General features: G+C 36.8%; 1 protein-coding gene across 1 annotated transcript in view; it reads left to right on the top strand.

Moving 5' to 3' along the window:
* The window catches only part of LOC148832964 (coagulation factor XIII A chain-like), a 59227-nt gene extending 41769 nt beyond the window's left edge, over positions 1-17458 (top strand). Inside the window, exons 12-15 of the mRNA XM_088919262.1 lie at positions 6384-6659; positions 8498-8658; positions 11900-12036; positions 15568-17458. Of these exons, the coding sequence (XP_088775388.1) occupies positions 6384-6659; positions 8498-8658; positions 11900-12036; positions 15568-15709 (716 nt within the window). The 3' untranslated portion in view covers positions 15710-17458. The remainder of the gene's footprint in view (positions 1-6383; positions 6660-8497; positions 8659-11899; positions 12037-15567) is intronic.
* The last annotated feature ends 6006 nt before the right edge of the window (positions 17459-23464 follow it).

The following is a 23464-nucleotide window of genomic DNA, read 5'->3' as shown; positions in this document are numbered from 1 at the left end:
TCCTATTTTATCATATATTTTATATTAAATATTATGTCCTCTTCAAAAGAATATAGCCAATGATATAAAATACTGTCATCTTGCTGCCACTAAATAACAAAGCATTTGATCTTTCTATTATGACTTACTGTATAAATCTGTTGATATTTCTGCAAAGTTGTGAATTTGCCTCTGGTTATCAAAACCTCAAACCACTTTCCCATGAATGGTTGTTATTAGGATCTGCCAAGGACTGATCAGTTGCAATAAGGTGAACAGTACACTAACATTTCTGACAAAAGAACTGTGTATATACAGTTTCTAACTGTGAACATGCTGTAGATCACAGCTCACAGATCATAACTAATTAGATTTTTCATGGCATTCAACTCGTATTTCTTTAAGCGGGATCCTCACACCAAATATTTAAAAATAACATTGATATTTTTCCTTTTGTTTTATTACAATTCTTATTAATCTAGTCAGTGCTTAAATCCATGGCAAGATATAACAGAAAAATACATTTAATGAAATAATAAAACTTAATACAATGATGAACGCAAAGAAGGAAATTACTAAAATATTAGGCTATACAAATAATTGTACAGTGTCAAAATTAAAAACAATACAATGCACAAAATACAGTAAACATTAGCTGTATATAGAGTAAGCTTTTTGTTTTTTCATAAGCCCAGAGCATGTTAATCACATACTGAACTTGTAAGTTTAAAATATCCGACTGTCTGACTGATCTTATTATCCATTCATTCACACTGAAGTGTCCCTTATTTTCTAGAAAATGAATGAGACCGCAAACCAATAAATGTTTTGCTACTGTAGCACTGTGAACTCTAAGAAACCCTGTAAAGAGTTTAATAATTCTTTAATAATAAACAGGTTAGGCAACAGCCCGATGAGCTGCAATAGACTGAATTGACATTATGCAGAGTGTAGAAGGCAGTGGTGAGTGTCTTAGGGAAGTGTTTAGAGTAGTGGTTCCCAACTGGGGTCCTGGAGGAACACTGTGTCTGCTGGTTTTCATTCCAGCAAAACTCTAAATCCCTTGTTTACCCTTGTTTCTTCAGTCAATCCTGATTGTCAAATACACCCTACTGTAATTCTGCTGTTCCCTGCTTCTACTGCTTCCTGTCACTTCAGCATTCAGCAATTTGCACAGTTGCCATTATTTCAGATCTTACTAATTTGTGACAGACCATCACAGGTAGGAACAATTGTGTCAGACAACAAGATTTGTTTTCCTTCCGCAGAAGTCCAGTTGATTTCAGACAGCACACCACAATGAGGGCATTTCTGAAGCTCACCAATTGCTTCAGGGTTGAGATCCCATTTGACCTTTTTGAATTGATAGTAAATTAATAAATGTATCTCAAATAAAACATTTGAACCATTTTCACAACCTTCAGCACCAGGTTTGGAAACCTCAGGTGTAGAGTATTAATGAGCAAATTTAACTATTCTTCTATTCTTTCTTATTAAACTGGTAGGGAAGGAGTGTTAATTTTTCCCTTTCAAAACCAATGGATTAGGAATTGGTTTTAAGATTGTGGTATCCACAAATTTCCATTTTAATGTAAACTTAGTCTTTTATAATGTAGCAATGTAGAAAAAAATATTTACCACCACTCTCTCACCTCCACAAAACACAAAAATATTCCATCAAGCTTCTTTGATGGTTATCATGTCCCAAATACAAGCCTAAAGCTAATCTGGAGGAACAACAAGAAAGTGAATGTTTTTGAGTGGTTCAGACAAAGTCCTGGCTTTAATACGATAGAACGTTTGTGGAGTGAAAGACTTGCAAATTGCTGTATATTGACAATCCCCAACCAATATGTCTTGAGCACTTTTTCAAAGAAGAACCTTCACAAATAGCAACATCCTGGTGTGCAAAGCTAGTAAAAACTCATCCCAAAAGACCTGCAGTTGTAATTGCTACAGAAGCTGCTTCTATTAAGAATCGATTCGGTGGGTTGAACACTGTTTTATGGAACAAATCAACAAAATTTAGTTTGTTTCTCTTTGCACCTCCTGCTGACATTTAATGTCTTTCACCGGTAACAGTTCAGTTTGAGCTGTTTTATCATCCATTCATCTGTGAACCGCTTCTTCCAATGAAGGGTTGCTGGGGAGCCACAGCCTAACCTGGCAAGCAATGGGCACAAGGAAGGGTATACCCTGGACAGGATGCCAGTTCCATTGCAGGGCACACACACACAACCATGTACGCATTCACACCAGGGCCAATTTTCTCAGAAGCCAGTTAACCTAACTGTACGGTATGTCTTCAGGCTGTGCGAGGACAGTCGAACTCCTGAAGGAAACCCACATGAACACAGGAAGCACACACAAATTCCACACAGATAGCACCGCAGGTCCAGAATGAATTCCAGGGCCCCAGGTTTTAACTTCTACATCACTGTGCCGCCCCGAGCATTAACATAGTGAACAAAAATACTACCCTACAAAATGTGTTTACATCATTGTAACTCAGCAAAATGAGACATCATTGGAAGGGGGTGAATACTTTTCAAAGGCACAGAATAGGGCTTGTGCACCAGGATCTTTGTATTAGGACAAGATATTTAATGAAGGAGCCAGATGTCTGTTATCTTGCACATTTTGTTTCTGTAATTATTTCTAACTTCTATTATAGTTTTGGATGTTGCAGGATTGCAAATCCTTTGGTGTGATTTTCTCATTTGAAAAAAAAAATCATTATTTTCGCATGGTAGTTATTGATATGTGTCCTGATACATTGTAACAGATATGAGCATTGACCGACAAGTACAGTAAGTGAAGAGGAGGGTTTTACATGATTTCACAAGCAGAACAGTAGTGTGGGTGAGAGAAAGAGAATGATTTGGAAATGGATGCTTGTTGGCTGGGTGTCAGGGTGGCAGCTGTGCAGTGAACTTGAAACATCACCTGTATATAAAGTGCTTTGGGATAATTTAGGGTGTTTTGCACTGTATAGATGCAAGTAATTATCATTGTTATTTGCATTTATATAATGCCATTATATAATAAGGGTTATTTTAACTTAAATTTATTATTAAGAAAAGACTGTTACAAGTAGCAAAAAGGTTTGAACCAGCTTTTATTGATGGGGATGAAAAAATTCTTGTGCGATTAATAAAATTCTGTGTGATTTCGCATATGAATGATGAAGCTTTAAGATCACAGTGGTGAAGCTTTAACGCCACTTCTCTTTTGAGAGCATGCCTGTTTCTCCTTGATGTATGTTTTGTATTTCTTTTGGGACATTGCATAATTTGTATCTGGCTGCCACATGCCTCTGAAGTACAGTAACTCTGTAAGACCTAGTTTTAATTCTGTTGGGTGGAACTTAAAATTAAACATAATTGTCTATATTGCAGAAAGAAAACAGTGTACATTTGAACTATTTTATTATGCTTTTAAACTGCTTTAAATGTGCATTATTAGCAGTGACTTTAATATAAATAAATATCTTTATGTGTTTGGGCTTTCGTTAGCTGAGTTTGCTTATTTTAAAGAATATGGCTTGAGAAACAGGAATCACTATTTCTGAGAGTGGAAATCTTCAGGTGGCATGCCTCAGCTTTAATAGTAAAGAGCATATTTGCCTTCCAGGAGGCATGGTGGCATAGTGGTTCACATTGTAACCTGGCAGCACTGGGGCTGTGGGTTCAGTTGTGGATTTGGGTGCTATTCACATGGAGTTTGTATGTTCTCCCAGTGTTCACGTGGCTTTCCTCCCACAGTAAAAAGAGATACTGGTAGGTTAATTGGCTTCGGAGGAAAATTGGCCAGGTATGATTGTGCGCGTGTCTGTGTGTGCCTTAGGATGGACTGGTGTCCTGTCCAGGGTGTATCCTGCCTTCCACCTGGCTCCCCCAGAACTCTCTATTGGATAAAGCAGTTAGAAAGTGTATGAATGGATATTTGTCTTTTGTTGAACCCTGTTGAGTAGAGGGTGGTACATTCAATAAAAACATAACAAAACTCATTAAGTTTATCATCAACATAATAACTTTTATAACATTTTAATTTCTCTCATTCAAAAGAGGGCAATACAGTTCTTATCTTAGAAAACAGTTTGGTTACTTCAGCTGAATCAGGAATCACAGGCTGTACTTTATCATTCAACTGGTTAGCATTGTTGCCTTAAAAATGTAAACAGTTGATATACAAATCATATAACCTACATGTCAAACTTGAATGTCTGTTATGAAAAAATACAAGATTCATTTTTTATAAGTAATTTTTCCATGGTTAAATAGTTCTAGGCCCTTAGAAATGGATCGTTGTCTACATTTAATGTTATCTGTCATGTATTTGCACAGATTTGAGTTTCTTCTAAATCATTCTGAATTTAATTTGCTGCTTCTATAAATATTTAGTCATCTTCTTTGTGGTATTATTTGAAAATGCAACTACTAGTTTACTAACTATAGTAAAATCTAGCTTATTGATATGAGTTAAGAAGAGCAGTTGTCCTAATACAGATCCCAGTGGTACTCCACCAATCACATCATCCCCAGTTTGAATATTCACCTACAGTATTTATTCTGTAGTCTCTGTTTGCTATTTATTAACCAATACTCGGTCCAGCACGCACGTTTCCCTGAATGCCTATGTCCTGTCATTTGAAATGGTATAGTGTGACACAGCAGAGAAAAGTTTGATCTCCCGAGAGCCCCAGAGACAAGAAAATTGGCCCTCTCGCTCTTCTCTGGCAGTCGTGTGAATATGTCTCACTACTAACACCTGTTGCCTAAATTGAGAGGACTCAACTAAACGCTCATGTGGCTGCTCAGCTGTTCATCCAAGAACAGTGCCAAGAGTTCTCATCTCAGGCAAACCCTTTCTGTGCATAAGAAAGAATACGTCTTTTACAGAGCCTTATCGCTCGCCCTTGAACTGTGATAATAAAGAACCTACAATGAAGCGATTTTGCACTGACGGTCTATCTCCATCAGAGATATTAGACGAAAATCTGGGGCAATAACACAGCTCAATAACCCACGTACTGCCACAATACTTTTTGAGAAATGTTATCAAAAGCCTTCGGAAAATGTACATAGACCCTATGATGTACTCGGTGTGTATTCATTACTGCTATTGTGCATTAAAAGTACTTTGGCTGGACAAGTTAGTTGGGCAAGAGCTGTCTTTTCTAAATCACAGTGGACTGTTCCCTAGAATATTATCGCCATATACAGAAAAGAAAAAACATTAGAACTGTCAAGGAAAATCCCAGAACTGTCAGTGAATTCAGCAACCATCTCTGTAGTGCAGAGCCAGGGTGCTTTTATGGTTAGAAGAGATCTAGATAAATCTTTCTCAAAGAAATAAAAGATTAATGTGTTCAGGAATTGCAGATGGTAATGATCCAAATAACATAAACTCTTCTGTTAAGCATGGCGGAGGTAATGTCATGACCGTATTGATGATGTAACTAATAATGGCAGCAACAGAACGAATTCTGAAAAAAACATTTTGTCTTCCCCAATCTAAGACTATGCTTCCAATAAAAAGCATTGTAATCAGATTTTCTATTGACATAGGCCAGATATGTTAAATAAGAATGGAATTGATTGGCTGTAAAAATACTATAAGCCTTTTCTTTAATTCAGAGCTCATGAATACTCAACGAGGTATCTTGCTGAGTATATCAATTTTAGCTATGTAAATCTTGCAAGATGAGCTACTCAAGGTCAACCTTTTTTCTGGACTGAGCTCATTCTTTTAGAGCCTACTTTTTGAGATGCTTTCAGAATATCCATAGTCCAGTGTGACTGGCCAGATTCTTTTATTTTCTTTACAACAGCACTTGACAGCCATCACGTTTTAAATTTCTTAATAAGCAGGTCTTAAGGGATCAATAATTCTATTTACTAAGCCTATGTACAGTAGGAAAAAAGCAAATATTAAACAATCAATGCTTTCCTTGACCAACACAATATGACTTCTCTGCTGGTTGACTTTCTTCAACAGAAATAAACCTGTTTCCAATAGTTTACAATGTTTTGTACTTGAGTGCTAGTGCCTGCTTTTAGTGTTAAACATAGCTAAGAAACCTTTAAGGTCCTTAAACCTTTAAGGACAAAGCTCTACCACATTTTCAAAATTGAGCTTTTTTTAACGTCCCCCAGCTGCAGTAAATGAGCATAAGGAAATGGTGTAATATTTGTCATTTTTTTATGCCACTGAAGCTGAACTGAGTCATTGACAGAACTTTGTTGGCAGAAGGAATTTTAATGCCCACAACAGGTTCTCTGTTTCTTAAAAGCTAAAACCCCTTTGCATCAAGATAACCAATTGGAAATGTTTTCATCTTTAGAGTAATTAATAACTATATACGTAATGTAATTTACTTTTTTTGTTTTGTGCTTTAACAGGAAGTGAAGAGGAGAGGCTGGCCACAGAAGCTGCTGTGGCATACGGCTTAAAAAAAGCGGAAATCGAAGCCCCAGTGACAGAGGTGGACATTGCCGTGAACGTGCAGGATGTGCAGCTTGGCAGTGACTTCATTCTCGCTCTAGAATTCAAAAATAAAACTCCACATCCCCGTACCATGGTCATCCACATCAGCGGCAATATTGTGTACTACACTGGAGTCACCCATGCTGAATTCAAGTCTCTGACAAAGCAGGTGACTGTGAAGCCTGGGGAAAGTAAGTTAAAAACAGTTCCTTCTTTACAATTTTAATGTGGCTGGTAAAGAAATCTCGGTTGAGAAATGGTGTTCAACAAACGTCCCATGGACGCTAAGATCACATTTTTAGTGGAGAGTTGGGGGACCTGGAACTTAGGAAACAGACTTTTGACCCCAGATAAGCACCAGTAGAGTAGATGGCGCAGACACTTTAACCTATTTAGGGATTTTTCCATAACAGTGACAGTTCTATGTCAAAAACATAAAGGTCATTACAGAAGGACATGAATTTCATCCCAAAGAAGTTAGCTTCTGCAGCACAGCCCCCAATCAATTTGCTGGGACAAAGGTTTGAAAACCCAGTTTGGAGGGGAAAGTGCTACCTAGTGGCCCGCCTGCATCACTGCATGCACCCGCATTCTTTGACATCTCCCATTCACGTCATGATCAGGCACATCCTTGCTTGGGTTCTGAGACCTGAAAAGACTAGGCTTCAGGGTGTTTAGCTAGTGAGTTGTAGCTGAAGAAAAGCTCAAATAGGGGTCTCCACTTATTAAACCTGCAACCTTTTCTTCATTGATTACTAAAGACCTGGAGCAATTTAACAATGATCAATGAAACATACTGTGTAGTGTGTTCAATTAAGTGATTTAGAGATCATTGTTAGCAAAAATCAGAATATTCTTCAGGATATAATAGGGCCACTAGTTACAGTGTATTAATTTAATCTTTAGGCCTCCACATAGGGGTATGATAAGGATCGGATATTGTAGGATCAGGTCCTGACTCTATGTTAGGAAAGACAGATCTGTTCAAATGAGATTACAGTTTGGTATGCAGTGTGATGTATAGTAGTCATGTTGAAAGACACATTCAGATCTGGGCTTGCAATGAACCATGTGGGATCCCTCTTCTACTAGCCCAGAGCATGTTATTTCATACAATAGCTTCCCTTACTTTGGATGTGGAGCGCTTATAGTTGTCTTTCTTAATCACAGAGAACTTTATTGGTATTACCAATGAATGACCAGAGCAATAATAATTAGCAAACATTTAGAACATCAACACACTATTATTTGAGGTCCTCATGCTTTATTTTTCAATCTGTGACACAAAGCAACCTGTATAACTCAGTTTCCAAAAACGACATAAATCTAAACATGCAGAAACAATCCCCTGCATCTTAATGTAACTGTACAGAATGTTCTTTTCTGTTCTATGAATTCTTCTGACAAAAAAAATTGTCTTCCTATTGAAAAATTGAATTGTCTTGTATTCCTTTTGAAAAATAAAACAATAGTAATACGAAATTAGGAGAGATTGGATATAGAAATAACAAACAGCAGCAAATGCCCAAGAGCATGTTGAAAAGCAAGAACAAAAATTATGCCTTGAATGAAGTTAAAAAAGTGGAAGCAGTAAATCAAATAAAAAAAAAAACAAAAATATTTAAAGTAGGTAAAACCTGTCTAAACAGTCAATCAAAAAAACACAATTCTTAGAAATGTGCAGAACTTACACTTTTACTTTTATTTAGCTTTGTTGCTGAAACACATTGATACATCCTTTTCTTGAAAGAACCAGGAACTAAAATCCAAAGAGATGCAGCAGCCAAATAAAAAAATGGCACTCTCGGTAGGAATAAATGTGGGATGGACAATGATGGGAGTATCACAAATTTGACAACATTTTAATTTTCAAACTGACTACGCACGGGTCAGTTGGGTTTAAACAGTACACCTGCCTACACTACTTAATTATTGCATAATGTGCTTTGGGCAAGTCTATACTGTACTTGTTTTATTAATGCTATTCCTCTTATTTTACAGTTTTTGGTTTTTCTGCCCTGTGTTTCAGCAAAGACCGTGGATGTGGAGGTGAAGTCACAGGAATATCTCGGCCACTTGGTAGAACAAGCCATGCTGAACTTCTTCATCACAGGCCGCATCAATGAGACCAACCAGATTCTTACAGCCCAGCGTGTCCTCACTCTGCAGGTTCCCAAATTGACAGTTAAGGTCTGGCTTCTTTACTATTACTTTCATGACCATTTAAAGCAATAAAACTTTGATGCTTTTCAGTACAGAATGAAACTGGAATGAACGCATATACTCTCTTATATTTTCTTTGGCATCACATATAAAATATGAATTTAAAACTTAAATACAAAAAACCTGCTTGCATTTTTGCATTCAATTCTGTTTGAAAAATACCTTTGCACAAAAATGTTTTCACTCAAGCAGCCAACATACTGAATTAAAAACGGGGATTAGATCATTCTGTGTTCAGTCATTGAAAGCTTTTTAAAATAAACATCACCAAACAGGAGAAGACATACATGCTAAGAAAATTTACAGGTAAGTATCAGTTAATACCATTTGTGGTAAAATTTCAGAATTTGTATCCATATTAGAGTTAGAAATTATGTAGCCTTAGGGGGATTATTTGATCATATAGTGTGACATCGCCAGTCTTTAATTTATCTGAAGTGCAAGACATTTCCTAATCACCGCTGGCATGTCAAATGACATGTTAAATGTGTTTTATGTGACCTGTCCCTGCACACTATGCTTTTGGTCCTCCTCCAGAATCCAAGCTCTGTAATGTGGTTCCCCTTCCAGTAAAAATTGAGCAGACCCTTTCACCTTCAGATCTTCCCTGGTGTCGTCTCTCACAGCTCTTGCTGCTAACTCATCACACTTTCTCTAAAATCACTAACCCATTGTTAGGCATAGGAGTATTCAAATTCATATTACATCAAGCAGCCCAATTCTCTTTCTCTTTACAGTCTTCTTACTAATCAAGAATTCATATCTCGTCACCACTATTCTTTTCTATCACACTCTTGATTCTCTTTTCTCACTTTTCCACTCTGCCACACACATGAAACAATTGCGGTAAACAGCATTTGTAATGTCATTCACTCTCTGCAATCCCTATCTCCTAGTGCACCTAATTTGATTTAAGGCGATTTTAACCACTGCAACCCGCGAAAGTCTTTGAACAGTTTCTACCAATTAGTTGACTGCCCAATTTGCAACATAGAACCCTGGAACTGTGCTGTGGATTGATCAGAGAGGTGCAGAAGGTTACTTCTGCTTGGTTCATCCGAACACAGCACTATGTTCTCAATGCCAACCTACAAGACTGCACTGAAGAGGGAGAGAGTTCAAGGGCAGCAAGGAAAGGTCTGGTCAGAAGACAGCACACAGTGCCTGCAGGGCTGTTTTGATTGCACAGACTGGTCTGTCTTTTTAGACGTTTCTGACAATTCAGACAAACGCTCGGATGTGGTTTGCAGTTATATACAGTATATTTCTGTGAAGAAATGCTGACTCCCCTGACACCTGTTAAAGTTTATTCCGATAAACTTCACAACAGGGCCACGCATCTGTTAAGAGCTAAATCAGATCCGAACTTAGAACAGAAATTAGAAAGGCACAATTGAAGTACAAGGAAAAAATCGGAGGCGAGCTTCATTCCAATAATTTTAGAATTGCATGGATTGGAATGAAAACTACAGTATGGTGGGGCATCATGATAAAAGTAATCTCTCCCAAAAACACAGTGAATATAAATGGTTTTAACACTAACAAAGAACTGGCTGATTAGCTTAGATTTGACAAGCACGATTTTAGTGGAAAAATCAGGGAACTTAAAGAAAAGCTCATTGCTCTCACCAAGCTGAATTTGATACACAAAGTGTTTCAAACATTTTTAAGAAAACAAGTCAGGATTTCTGATGACCTGATAACATCAGTGGGCAGGTATTGAGGGCATGTGCTGGGCAGCTTGGTTCTATACTTCATTATGTTTTCAACATGTCTCTGAATCAGCAGAACATATCTGGAATTTGGAAATAGGCAACAATCATACCAATTGCAAAACACAAATCCCACACGATACTAAATGATTTCAGACCAGCAGCATGGACTTCTTTAGCTATGAATTCATGTGAGAAAAAATGTTAAAAGGCTTGTGCTCCACCAGGTAGAACACCTACTGGATTCCATGCAGTTTGCCTACAGGGCTAAAAGAGGAGTCAAAGATGTTACCCTTGCACTACTGAATCTCATATATTATATTATATATATATTATTTTTACATTTCTCATCAGCCTTTAGTAGCATTCAACTGCACTTATTAGTGTAGAGATTACTCTCAAATATTAATCTGGATTTTTATATTATAGGCTGGATGTTAGATTTCTTGACCAACAGATCAACAGATAAAGTGTGAGGGTAAACAGTTTTAGCAGAGCTGCTTTGTTCTTCCACTGGGTCTCCTCAGGGCTGTGTACAGTCCTTCATCCTATACATTCTGCATACAGACAGCTGTAGAAGTCCTTTTGAAGACAAGACACATCATTAAGCTTGTTGATGACTGTCATTGTCAGTCTCCTCAGAGACGTAGACACTAATCATGGGCCTGTAGTGGATTACTTTGTGTAACAACTCCTTCCTTCAGCTTAATGTATCACAAATTTTGATCACTGATTATAGAAAGCAACCACCAGCTGCAAAATTAACAGTCACTGAGGAGCACGAAATTGAATTTTTGGACAGTTATGAATATCTTGGCAATGTTGTTGATTACAAACCATTGAAGAAAATACAAATGCCGTATCTGTGAAGAGCCAAAGGCTTTGTTCTTCCTAAGAAAATTCCACTCTTTTAATTTGTGTGTTAAAACAATGACTTTATTTTATAGAACTTTCATTGAATCAGTCCTAACATTCACTGTGTTGGCCTGTTTTGGTAACCTTAATACATACTATTAAAACAGACTGAGCTAGAAATTTTGAAGGCAGCAAGAACAATTATTGGAGCACAAGAACTACAGCTTTCAGGCATCTACGTCGATCAAGCAATGTAGAAGGAAAATATAATCATTGACTGTCATGACCACCCCTTGCACAGTGAATTTGTCCTCTTTCCTTCCGGGCGTTGATTTAGACTGCCTAGATTCAAGAGCAATAGAACTATCATCTTTTATCATTCTATTTATTAACTATTTTCTTAACTATTTATTAACTTTATCCAGGTACAGTATATTTATTTCCTTTCATATAATGTTTATCAGGTACTGTAAATGTATTGTGTAATGTGTTATGTCTTTATCAGCCTGCATTGTAAATTTCCCATCTGGGCCAAGTTTTGCCAGGGACACACGAAATGCTTTTACCACATATTCATACTTACTTTCATTTACTTCTTCCAATATGTGCTTTAACTAATGAGTATCCTACTAATTTCAAAGGTATCTGGCATACCCAGAGTGAATGAGCAGATGTTTGTCACTGTGGAATTCACAAATCCCGTTAAGTTCAACTTGGACAATGTGAATATGCGCATGGAGGGAGCCGGACTTGTGAGAACTAAAGTGAAGAACTACAGGTAGGAAATAAAAAAGTCTAATAATAATAATAATAATAATAATAATAATAATAATAATAATAATAATAATATGACTGTTTATAAATGGGTTCAAGGAATAATTCAAGGATTCTGTCCAGTTGGTTTAACAGAATTTGGATTTCATGGACAAAATCTGCTTAAGGGGAATTTTGTGTGTAAAATCAGAAATACAGCAATTCCCAGCAATAAGGGGGAAGTGTTATCACAAATAATAAAACAAGGTAAAAATAACTCCACACTATACAGGTTTAAAATTCAGGGATGTCAATGGTTTCCTGTAGGGTTATGTCAATTCCTTAAGATGGGAGTTGTTTGTGTTTTGCACACTTTAGAAAATTTCAGACTGTATTTTAATTTTGACACATGAAATAAAGAGCTCAATTATTTATGTTAAAAAAGGCACAAGAACAGTAGTAATTGATTGTGTTAATTGCAATTGATTAAAAAATAAGCCATGAGATCCAGAAAACAAACATATAATATGTATATTTTTCTCATGTTATATGTTTGGGCTTAAAACCATGTTTCATTATTCATGAGTCATGCTTTAACTGACATTCAGCAATAAAAGACACCCCTTCCCCCATTTCTGCGTTAAACCAAGGAATTACTGTACTTCAAAATATTACAGTGATGCAGCAAGCAAGATATAGCTTTCTTAAGTAAAGCAATACTTCTTAAAACAGCTTTTTCTAGATGATCTCTTGCTCTGTCTCTAACACCCCAGACGTACCTCTTATTAAATTGAGAGGTTATTGCATGCTTATGCTATGTATTCATTTTGTCAGGGACTCAGCCATCTCCAGAAAAAAAAAAAAACAACAGGAAAACATATAGAATGTATAATAGCCATGTTGGGATGCAGTATCTGTGCTACAATCTTACTGAATTACACTAGCTGCACCAAGAGTGTTACAACAACAGGATGCTTGCTGATGCTGAAGAAATATGATGATACAGTTATTATCAGCCCAGTCCTTTCTGTTTCTTATTTATTTAGCAGTTACTTAGAGGTAAACATGAGCATATTGTGACTCAACACCTTATCTGTACACAAAATGTCCCAGACATCCTAGGCAAGATCAGTTCCATGTAATGTAGAGTTAGAAAATGTGTGGTAACAGTATCAACAATTTATTCAGCCCCTCCAGAGTACTGTTTTCTACTATTATAAGAGATTTGACAGTTATTAAAGCAACTTCAGTGGGATGAGAAAAGACCAAGCTTTTCACTTAGAAATATTAAATTCACAATTGGAATCTTCAAAATCACAACTGCTCAATGTGAACTACACTGGTTATTCTATACAATGTTAAAGCCTCAAAACAAACTTATCCCCAAAACAAGTAATTCCAGGTTTAGGAAAATATGGCCTAAATGGTTTAATAGGACCATTAAAAAATCAGAAGGTGGACAGCACTTCACTGACTATAAAAGGCCCCATGAAACCAAGGTAATCAAAGAGTATATTTAGCTACAGTACAGGCACAGTCAAAAAAAGATATTAGAATCACCAAGAGATAGATGGAAAAGAATATTGCAACAGAGACAAAAATACTGCAAAGCGTACAGTATGTTTCAGCACTACAACCGTAAGGGAATTGCAAACACTGAAGTAAGTAGTTTATGAGATAATAAAGGATTAATAATAGATAAAAAGAAGGTAAAAATATGAAATATGCTGAACAAATATTGCACACATTTCATAATAGAATATGTCAATAACTTTGTCTTGTTACACAAGCTGCTTCATGACTATTGAAGCATGTTTATTTAAACAAATGAAGCATGTTAACCATAGAGCTCTAATGATATTTCATTTTTCACTCATGATGAGAACTGTACCTACATATTGGAGACGTGAAAAAACTAAATAAACTGAAAAAATGAATCAGGAAACTGGACTAAGAACTTTTTAACCATAGCATATCATTTTAATGATCAGAAAATTTACTTTGACAACTGTAACTACTGGTGTACTGCAGGGAACTGTTTTTGGCTCATTGCTTTTCCTGATCTATATCACTGGTTCCAATGCTGATATAGTTAGCAAACTAGTTTGATTTGCAGAAGATACAAAATTAGGGGTCTTAGCAATAACATGAAAAATGGCAAGTGAGTTAAAAAAGAGAAAATCATGGATTGAGCAAATACTGAATGATACTTAATGACTCTAAATTAGGCTCCTAAATAATAACAGAGGAATGTAAGGCCTACAGGAATTATAGTCCAGGACTATAGAAAGCAATGCTGACAGTGATCACATGATTTGCTCACAGCCTTATAAATCTTTGACCTAAGAGCTAAGAAATCCATGATGAGTGCAAATAGGGTCACTTTTGCTATGGAAAATAAGAGGAAACCTTCCTTGTAACCTTTGACCTCTCTTAAAAGTCAAATGCAAAACAGTTTTGTTTTTAAACATGGCCACCAATGATTATCATGAAGATACTTTTAACTGGAACAAGCAATAAAACTTGCATAAGACCTAAGGATTTTAGCATGATTGAGTTCTTCTTGTTTTTCAGCAATCTGAAAGATTTAGAAAAATGCAAACCATATTTCAAATATCTCTCTCAAAATATCCTGTAATGCAGAAAATCTTGATGTTTCCCTACTCCAACTGAGACAACCTTATATTGAGATAAAGAAAAAGTAACACTTAGTCCAGGGTTTTGCTATTTTCCAAGAGGGGTTTGGAAAACATTCATTTGCATATTTCAGAATCAATAAAAAGCCTTAAAATGTAAAACAGTGAGTACACAGTGCAAACTCTAAAAGCAAAGAAAATATATGCCAAATAAAGGAACAATTTGAGAGGTGTGGGCATTTGACTTTTCAATTTTTATGAACAAGTACCTGAGACAGTAAAACAGTGTTTTTTTGTCATGTCATTATATTAGGAAAATAAAATTGCAAATGTAAAGACTGCAGGGTATCAGCTTCAATAACATGACTGGGTAACACTAAGACTAAATACAAGTAACCTGCTCATATCTAGTTTCTTAATTAAAAGTATTTATATTTCAAAAGACTTCTGTGCAGAGGTCAATTTCTGTTATTGTTTGTTTTGTCTTTTTTGAGGAATTTACACACTGATCATTTTTCTAGCTGCTCTGCTTGCTGCAGTTATTACTGTAAGAACCATGATGCAGACAGGACATCTATATAGTGATAATGATTAATGTCACAGGTATTTCAATATAATACAAAAGTGTGGAAAATACATATGCATATTAAACTGGGCACTTTATTTTTAAAGCTTTTTGCTTTAGTGGAAATATGCTTCACATTTTTTGAAAGTCAATGCAATTCCCGCAGATAAGACAAAAACACAAAGATCCAAGTTATATCAAATAAGAAACTATGCTGCACTTCTGCTATACTGTATGTCCTTAGCAAGTTGATTTCATTGTAGCAAAACAGGTTTAGAAATAAGAAGAGATCACAATATTTAAGAACAGTATGTCAGTGCATTATTTAAGTAATGAGAATGTTTTTTGTTTTCAGCATAATCCCTCAAAATTCCTCACTGACGTGGACAGAGTCCTTCGTTCCAAGCAGACCAGGCCGAAGCAAGATTATCGTTAGCCTGGATTGTAATACTCTTCGTCAAGTGTATGGGCAAGCTGAAGTCAACATTGATCCCTGAAGATAATACACAATGACCCTATATGAAAAAGATTTAGCTCTTTTTTTCAAAAAAGTGATTCATTCCCTCTTGATTTTATACCATATAAAACAATGATAAGAATAAATGATAAGAAAAGCATCATTTTTTAGGAATACTGCCAATCATTAGTAAAAACAAAATGTTGTTGTTTTACTTCTCATATACTGTAGTTCTTCATGTTAAATGAGTAAAGTAATGATGTTATCATGTTAAATAACATTATTCATGTCATATGCAAAACAGTCACTGAATACATTTTCAATCTTAAAGCCTATAACAACAAATAATGATGAGTGAATCGTAATGAATGCTTCGATTTTCCCTAGAAAACATACAGTATATCCAAATTCCCTTTACATCTTTCACAATATACTGTATGTACTGTATTTTGTTACAGCTTTTGAATAATGTTTTGCAATTCCTGTACAGTTCTCTGCTAGTGTGCAATGGTACAGTAAATATGGACAAAGTGGCAGTTACAGAAACACAACAAATCATATCATTTTGTATGCCTTAAAGTGAATTGTGAATTATGCTTTTGTATTAGCATTGGGAATTGAGCTCAGTGCTAAATATAATCCATGGTATTTCCTACAGTATTTCATTATAAACCAGGAATGAAGAGGAGTAAACTATCATACAGAAGCTCAGAGAAAGCAACATTGTTGTGAGATTTAAGTCCAGTCCTTTATCAACCATATCTTTCAGAACTGTTGTGAACGATGAGAATGATAACAAATATGTAATAGAAGTTATGGTTTCAAGAATGGGGAAAGTCATTTTATTTGATATATAATAGGTTATATAGGTTAAATGCTTAGAATCAGCAAATTATCTTCAGAATTCTAGGAGAGTAAGAATGGGTAATATATTTATCACCCCGAGTCCCAATATTCCTCACTATTCGCAAGCAGATGGTTGTATGCTTTTTAAAAATACATGATATTGATGAAGAGGTCCTCCCATGAGAGTAAGGCAGTTCAATATGGTCTCCTCTCCTTTAAAGCTCTGCAGGTTTAAAGAATGTGTTTTTCCTGATGAATCAACTTTGGGTTCATACTTACATACTCTAGCACACATTGATGTCTCTGAACACAAAAAGTTTTCTGCTCAGAAGATGTAAGAGCCTAAAATGAAGAGTTGTTCTCTATTGTTTTTCCATGAAAACGTTCTTATATTTGTCTTTATGTCTTTAAGAAAATTAAAATATACAGCATATATTGTTAATTTTTACCTGTAGTGAGAAATACTGTATACAGTATAAATTATTGCTGAAATTAGGTAATGTTTAATTTGTGGATTGTTTTTACTTTCAACTGCTAGTTTATAGCACTACAATTATCATAAATGTCCCACGCCCACCCCACTTGAAATCTTTTTACTACGGTAGTTTTGACATTACATACAACGATATAAGTTGATCAGGCAAAATTCAACATGTGCTCTGACATTCTGCTTAGTCCTACAAAGGAAGAAAATAGGAGAAATTATACCTGAGGATCTAGAAGTGATAATTTTCACAATACAATCAGCAGACATAACATATTTAGCAATTTTATTTTAGTTGACTAATGCTTGTTATATTGTCTAGAATGTTTTCCTCAAGACTTACACAGCTAATTTTTAAGCTTAGAATTTATTACTGAAAGTGCAGAACGTATTCAATTAACTGCTTTTGATTGTCATTTGTAAAACAAAATAGAATAAATAATAAACTTTCAAATGGCACTGTTTTTTGTATTATTGTTTGAAGTGGTTTTCATATGTGGAACATATACTGTATATTGGATATTGGAACATTAACCCTTAAGTTTTATTTGGGATTCTAAAGTGATACGATACAATATGATTTAATCATATTTAGGTATGAATAAAATGTGTTTATTTTATCAGTACCACTAAGATCAGTTACAACAGGGTGAACTATTAAAAATGTCTGTTAACAGAAAATGATTCTTGGTGTTACATGTTACATTTCCTGCCCTGCGATGGACACGTGTCCAGGCAGTATCCCATCTTGTGCCCATTGCTTGCCTGGTTAGGCTCCGGCTCCACCATATCTCCGTATTGGATAAAGCAGTTAGAAAATGGATGGATGTTACATTTCCTAGAGCCTAGAGCTATAGCAGTTATTTATTTCATTTTAAGTTTTTCATTTTTTTCTTTCCTCAAGCAAAAGTGATCAAAGGCACGGACTTATCACGGACTCACGGATATTTAAACCCTGATCCTACGGCAGCCCTGTGCTCTATCAATAGGCATGCTTCTTTGCCAGGGCAGTGCTTTCATCACAACCAGCCTGCCTCAAAGAAGGATTACCTGCCTGATTACCTTCGGTTTGTGTTTCTGAAACCACCTTGTCACCTGGATCCCTGTCTGACTCCTTTTAACTTATGCCTCACAAATCCCCAGTCACCAAACGGTCCGACACACACTGCCATCTTGAAATTGAAACGCTGAATAAACTTCTCCTGTGTCCCACAGTCTTGCAGCTTACTGGTGAGACATTTTAAAAATGTTTGATATTTTTTAATTACATTCAGATTATAATGAAATTTTCATATACAATGACCCAGATTTTCATACTGGGTCTCCTATTAATCCTAAACGCATCTTTCCAGATCAGAAAAGCTCCACTGATTTTATTAGGTTTGTGCAGCTTTGAAAACAGCAAACACAAAAAGCACAGCTACCAACGCACTTGATTTACAATAGCTAAACCGCTTTCATGCCATTGTCATCATATTAACAGTAAAAGGAAATTATTATTTTTTCAACCATTTTTCTTGTCACTTAAAAGGGTTTCCCAACTACAATCGAGAGGATTCATTGTAATTTATGTTTATGATGGGGACCCCCACCTAATTATTCATTCATTAACTGAATTAACTGTACCAATGATTCTTTTTGTGTCACAAGTTAAATATTAAGACTCGTTCAAGGAAGTTGTCCCAGCCACCTGACCCCACTTAACAGGTAATCATCCAATTAACTCACGGATATTTAAACCCTGATCCTACGGCAGCCCTGTGCTCTATCAATGGGCATGCTTCTTTGCCAGGGCAGTGCTTTCATCACAACCAACCAACCAACCAACCAACCAACCAACCAACCAACCAACCAGCCTGCCTCAAAGAAGGATTACCTGCCTGATTACCTTCGGTTTGTGTTCCTGAAACCACCTTGTCACCTGGATCCCTGTCTGACTCCTTTTGCTGCTTCAGCCCTGCATTGTACCACACCGACGGCATTGTGTTTTACTCCAGCCTTCTAAACTTCCTTGACTACACATCTTCCCTGTCCTTCTCAGCCCTGTTAAGCTGTGCCCGTCCTTCACTGTCTGATCAGCCCAGCGGCACAGCAAATCCCGATCGGCAATCTTCTTCCGCCTTTGCAGCGTATATCCTGCACGGTGACTTCCCCAGCTCTCGTTTCGTCTCATGCCATCACCGGGATCAAGCACTTGGATTCCTCAGGCTGCCTGGCGGACATTTTTTCATCTTACCGCTGCTTCAAAACACCCTGGGACAAAGACTGGGAAAGACTTCAGAAAGTCCAATGAGGGGTGTCTAAACTTTAGAAGTGTAATTTAATCATTCATGCTACTACGCTTTTGATAGCCTTTCACTCTGTGACAGAATATTTGACATTCTTTTACATTTAGCCTTTTAGGGAACTTTTACATTTAGCTTTTTGATGACCAAAACATTCTATTAGCATCAATGGTTGCTAATAACATGCTTGATCAAGCTAAGAAAACATGAACAAACCAGAAACCTGATACGACTCTTGCTTTACTTTATTTGTCTTTGAAAAAAATCAGATGAAGAATTCTCTTAGGTAGATCAAACTACCAAAGAAGTGTTGAATGAATAATTAGTAATTATGAAGTACTAGATAAAAATCCAATCCAGTTTTAAGGGGACAGCAATGAAAACATAATGCCACAGCAGTAAATCAGTAGGTGAACTTTAGCAGTCAATTTGAGTTTCTCAATAAGGTGTGAAAATATACTGTCTTCAGGTTGCTAGACCGGGGTCACAGTAATGCATCATGAACAACTGCATCAGGATCAGCCGATGCGTCGAAAGTTCAGCTTGACATTTTTAGTGCAAGACAAATCTTAGGTCTTTTTTTTAAGAGTTTTTTTTTCTCTTACTTTGTGGCAATGTGCACAAATGTGTAAGGTCACACTGATCTTTACCATGGATTAAGTTTAATTTAAAGGTTGAATTTACTGCTTTAGTGCTTTCTGGCGATAATACTATTATTAGTCGTAGTAGAAGTAGGTTCACAAGGGAATAATAATAATAATATGTAAATATTACTGTTATTATCAGGTTATGTGATATTACCAGGAGCTATTTCAGTCATCTAGAAAGTGAAACATTTTTCTGAAAAAAGTGTATAAATTTTTGAAACATTAGGAACATTAGGAATTGTGATGATATTGTGAGTTAAAAGGAGAAACATTGCATGTTCTACAGCAAGATTGACATTCCAGTTTATGAGGAATGAAGCCAACCATAAATTGCACTGGAGAATTTTTGAGTATTCAGGTACTGAGATTTATCCTGTGCACAAGGAAGATGGGACCCCCGTTCAGGCCAGAGACTAGCTGCAAAGGTGAAGATGGCGTAGAGGACTGAGGCACCAGAGGAAATGCAAGTTAGATCTGCTGGAATGAAGGAAGCTTGTTATTCCTCCCGAACTTTGGTCAAGAACTTCCATTCATCAGAAATATAGTTGGGATAGTGCGAAATTGAGAGAACCTGCTGAACATGGCGAAAATGACTATTGTTTCTTTAAAATGCAAGACTTTTACAAAATGATGTTCATTGGCAGGTGCTACTTAGCATTCCCCAACAGAAATAATAGCATTCTCTTATTAAGAAATAAGAAACATTGATCCCAAATCTGGTAAATAAATATATGGATGTAATGTGCTCTAGAATGCTGGCTTTGAGACCACAAGGGAGGACAGAGATGGAGTTTCCTGGCTTAAAGACCCCTTTTACAAACAGAAATGCAAGACAATATTATATCTGTCTTGTAATATAGCCAGCCATCTCTAATTTGTATCAAGGAATGGCTTTCATACAAGGCCAAGTGCAGAATATATCTCATCACATTGCTGCACACCATAACAAGCCATTTAAAAATGATGCAGCACCTGACCTTCTGAAAATGTCACTGCTGCCAAGAACAGGCAAGAACCAGCTGATCACCCAGCTTTTTCGCACTGTAGAGCACGAACCCAATCTTGGATCTCTCAATCAACACCAATCTACTGGACATCTCTTTAGGTGGGTTCATGACTTGAGCAATGAAACAGTTTAATGAGCAATAGGAAGAATAGGTAAGTGCCAAACATCCACACTGTACTAGTTCAGGTCTTGGAACAATTATTTAACAACAAATTAAGATAAAAACAAGCTGCTCATACTAAAATGCACACAAAGACACCACGGCCAGTTTTCCCAGAAGCCAATTAACCTACTAGTATATCTTTGGACTGTGGAAATAAACTACAGTGTAAATAAACTGGTTCAGATAAATCCTTATGCATTTGAATCACACTGCTATAACAGCTTCTGAGCCCATTCATTTTCTAATTAGTTGCAGTCCGCTGGATTCACTCATCTGAGTATTAAAATTTAATTTTCAGCATATTAATAACACAGCCGAGGTCCTAAACAACAGTAAAGCAAATTTGACTAGATGATCGTCTTTATGTGCTGTACTATACTGATGGAATAAAGAAACGCAACACCTCCTCCTCCACACTCTGGCCCTCCTGTCTGCGTGGAACAGGCTGGAGAGTGACTCATCTGTGAAGAGGACCTGATGCCACTGCTGAGGAGTCCGTTGCAGCCTCTGTCTGGCCCAAGCCAGTCTGGTGTGACATCTAGGAGGTGTGAGCAGAGGGCCTCTGACAGCTCACCTTCCTCTAAGGCCAGCAGCATGGAGCTTCACTGTCCTGTCACTGATGCAGACATTGTGTCTGCTGGTAGTTTCAGCAGCAATACAAATGGTAGATCTGAAACGATCTCTCAGATGGACCAGTCTGATGTGTCGGTCCTGCTCTGGTGTGGTCACTTGAGGGCGACCGTATCTTGGCCGGTCATCTTCCTGACAGTCTGCTGAAACCTTCTCTGCAATGGGGACACAGTGGAGCGGCTTACTCCATAATGTCTGGCAACGCTGGCACATAACATGCCTGCCTGCAGCACGCCAATGGCCCTCTTCCTTGCTTCTGGTGACATTCGAGGCATTATGGAATGCACAGAAAACTGAGAAAGTGTGGCCTTTTTCTTGGAGTGACGTAAGCTTTGAATTAAAGCCTTTTTTTAAAGGTGACCTGATCAGGCATTATTCCACCTGGACCTCGTTGGGTAAAAGTGCACCTAACGAGCTTTCGTGTGATTGGCAAGTTGCAATGCCTCACTGCACAAGCTGTATTGCTGCTCAGAGAGCTTAAAACAAATTAACAACTTTTTGTGAAAGTACATCAGCTATAACTATGGTATTCTCATTCCAGGAAATGTTGAGTTTCTTTTTTCCATCAGTATATAAGGCAAGATGGGATTGTTAGCTTCTTATTTATTGTTAGCTGTATTTCTTTCCCACCAAAATAGAAAAAAAAATATTTGACAATATCTGGTTTAATTTGGAGAAGGTAACAGCAAATGGTCCAGCTGACAAATTTACAGTTCTCCATCCAAAGCTTTTGCTTGCCTTGGTTGCACCTTATCAGAAATGTTGTTATTATTTGGATTTTTAGATGATAAAATCTATGGATGGATTAAGTGACACCAGCACCATGGCCCCAACTTAACCAATAAACCAATTTTCTACTTCAGGTTCTTTAATTATCTGTTCCCAAGGGCTGGTATTTGACTTTGAATTGGTTCGATCAATGCAAAGTCAGTTGAAATATGGAGGGAAACCAATTGCTCTGTTGACAATCACCCCAATAGTCCATATGCATTCCATGATCTAGAATACTTCTCTTTCATTGGCAGGTGGGATCTCAGCCCTTTACCTACTCACCCTGGTGAAGAAATGTTCATAATCTGGCCGATATCTTTGTTAACAAAGGCCAGTGCCTGTGATTTCAGGTTTTTAGTGAGATGTACTTCTTTCTTGGGTTTTCCAGTTTAAGTCCTATCACACTTCACTCAGTCCTTTCTGCCCATGGGATACTGTGGGACACTACTGCTTTGACTTGATTCAACAGCTATGAGATGTCTCTTTTCTCCATGACTGTATTCTCTTCTGTATAATTGGTATTGGAGATTGTGTAAAACTTCCCATTTAACTTTATATAGCATAGAGCAGAGCTGTTAAACATTTTGTCCACATATATGACTGAGATTCAAGTCGTTCCTTGTCTGAACCTGTCTAGCCCACACACCAAGCTACAACCCCAGGTGATACCCTTACTACAACATTTCTGTAAAAGCAGGGCTCAAAGTGGATCTCTCTTTCTCCAACCTTGGTATTTCTGTTTGCTGATCTAGTTTGATACGGAGGTGTCTTTGCATGAAAATAATGGGGGGAAATTATACCATTACACTCGCTTCCTCTAAACTCCTCTTCCACTTTTTGGAGCAATCTCAGCAACTGAAGCACTGTGTCAGTCGTACTGAAACTGTACCTAATGTTTTTATAGGATTTTAAAAGGAAAGTGTTGAATATGGTAATAAGGGTTATATGCCCTGCACTGGACTA

The sequence above is a fragment of the Atractosteus spatula genome, chromosome 6 (genome assembly GCF_055471065.1).
Source record: "Atractosteus spatula isolate fAtrSpa1 chromosome 6, fAtrSpa1.hap1, whole genome shotgun sequence".
NCBI lineage: Eukaryota > Metazoa > Chordata > Actinopteri > Semionotiformes > Lepisosteidae > Atractosteus > Atractosteus spatula.
Note: the sequence above shows the minus strand (reverse complement) of the source record. Positions and strands in the feature narration are given on the sequence as shown.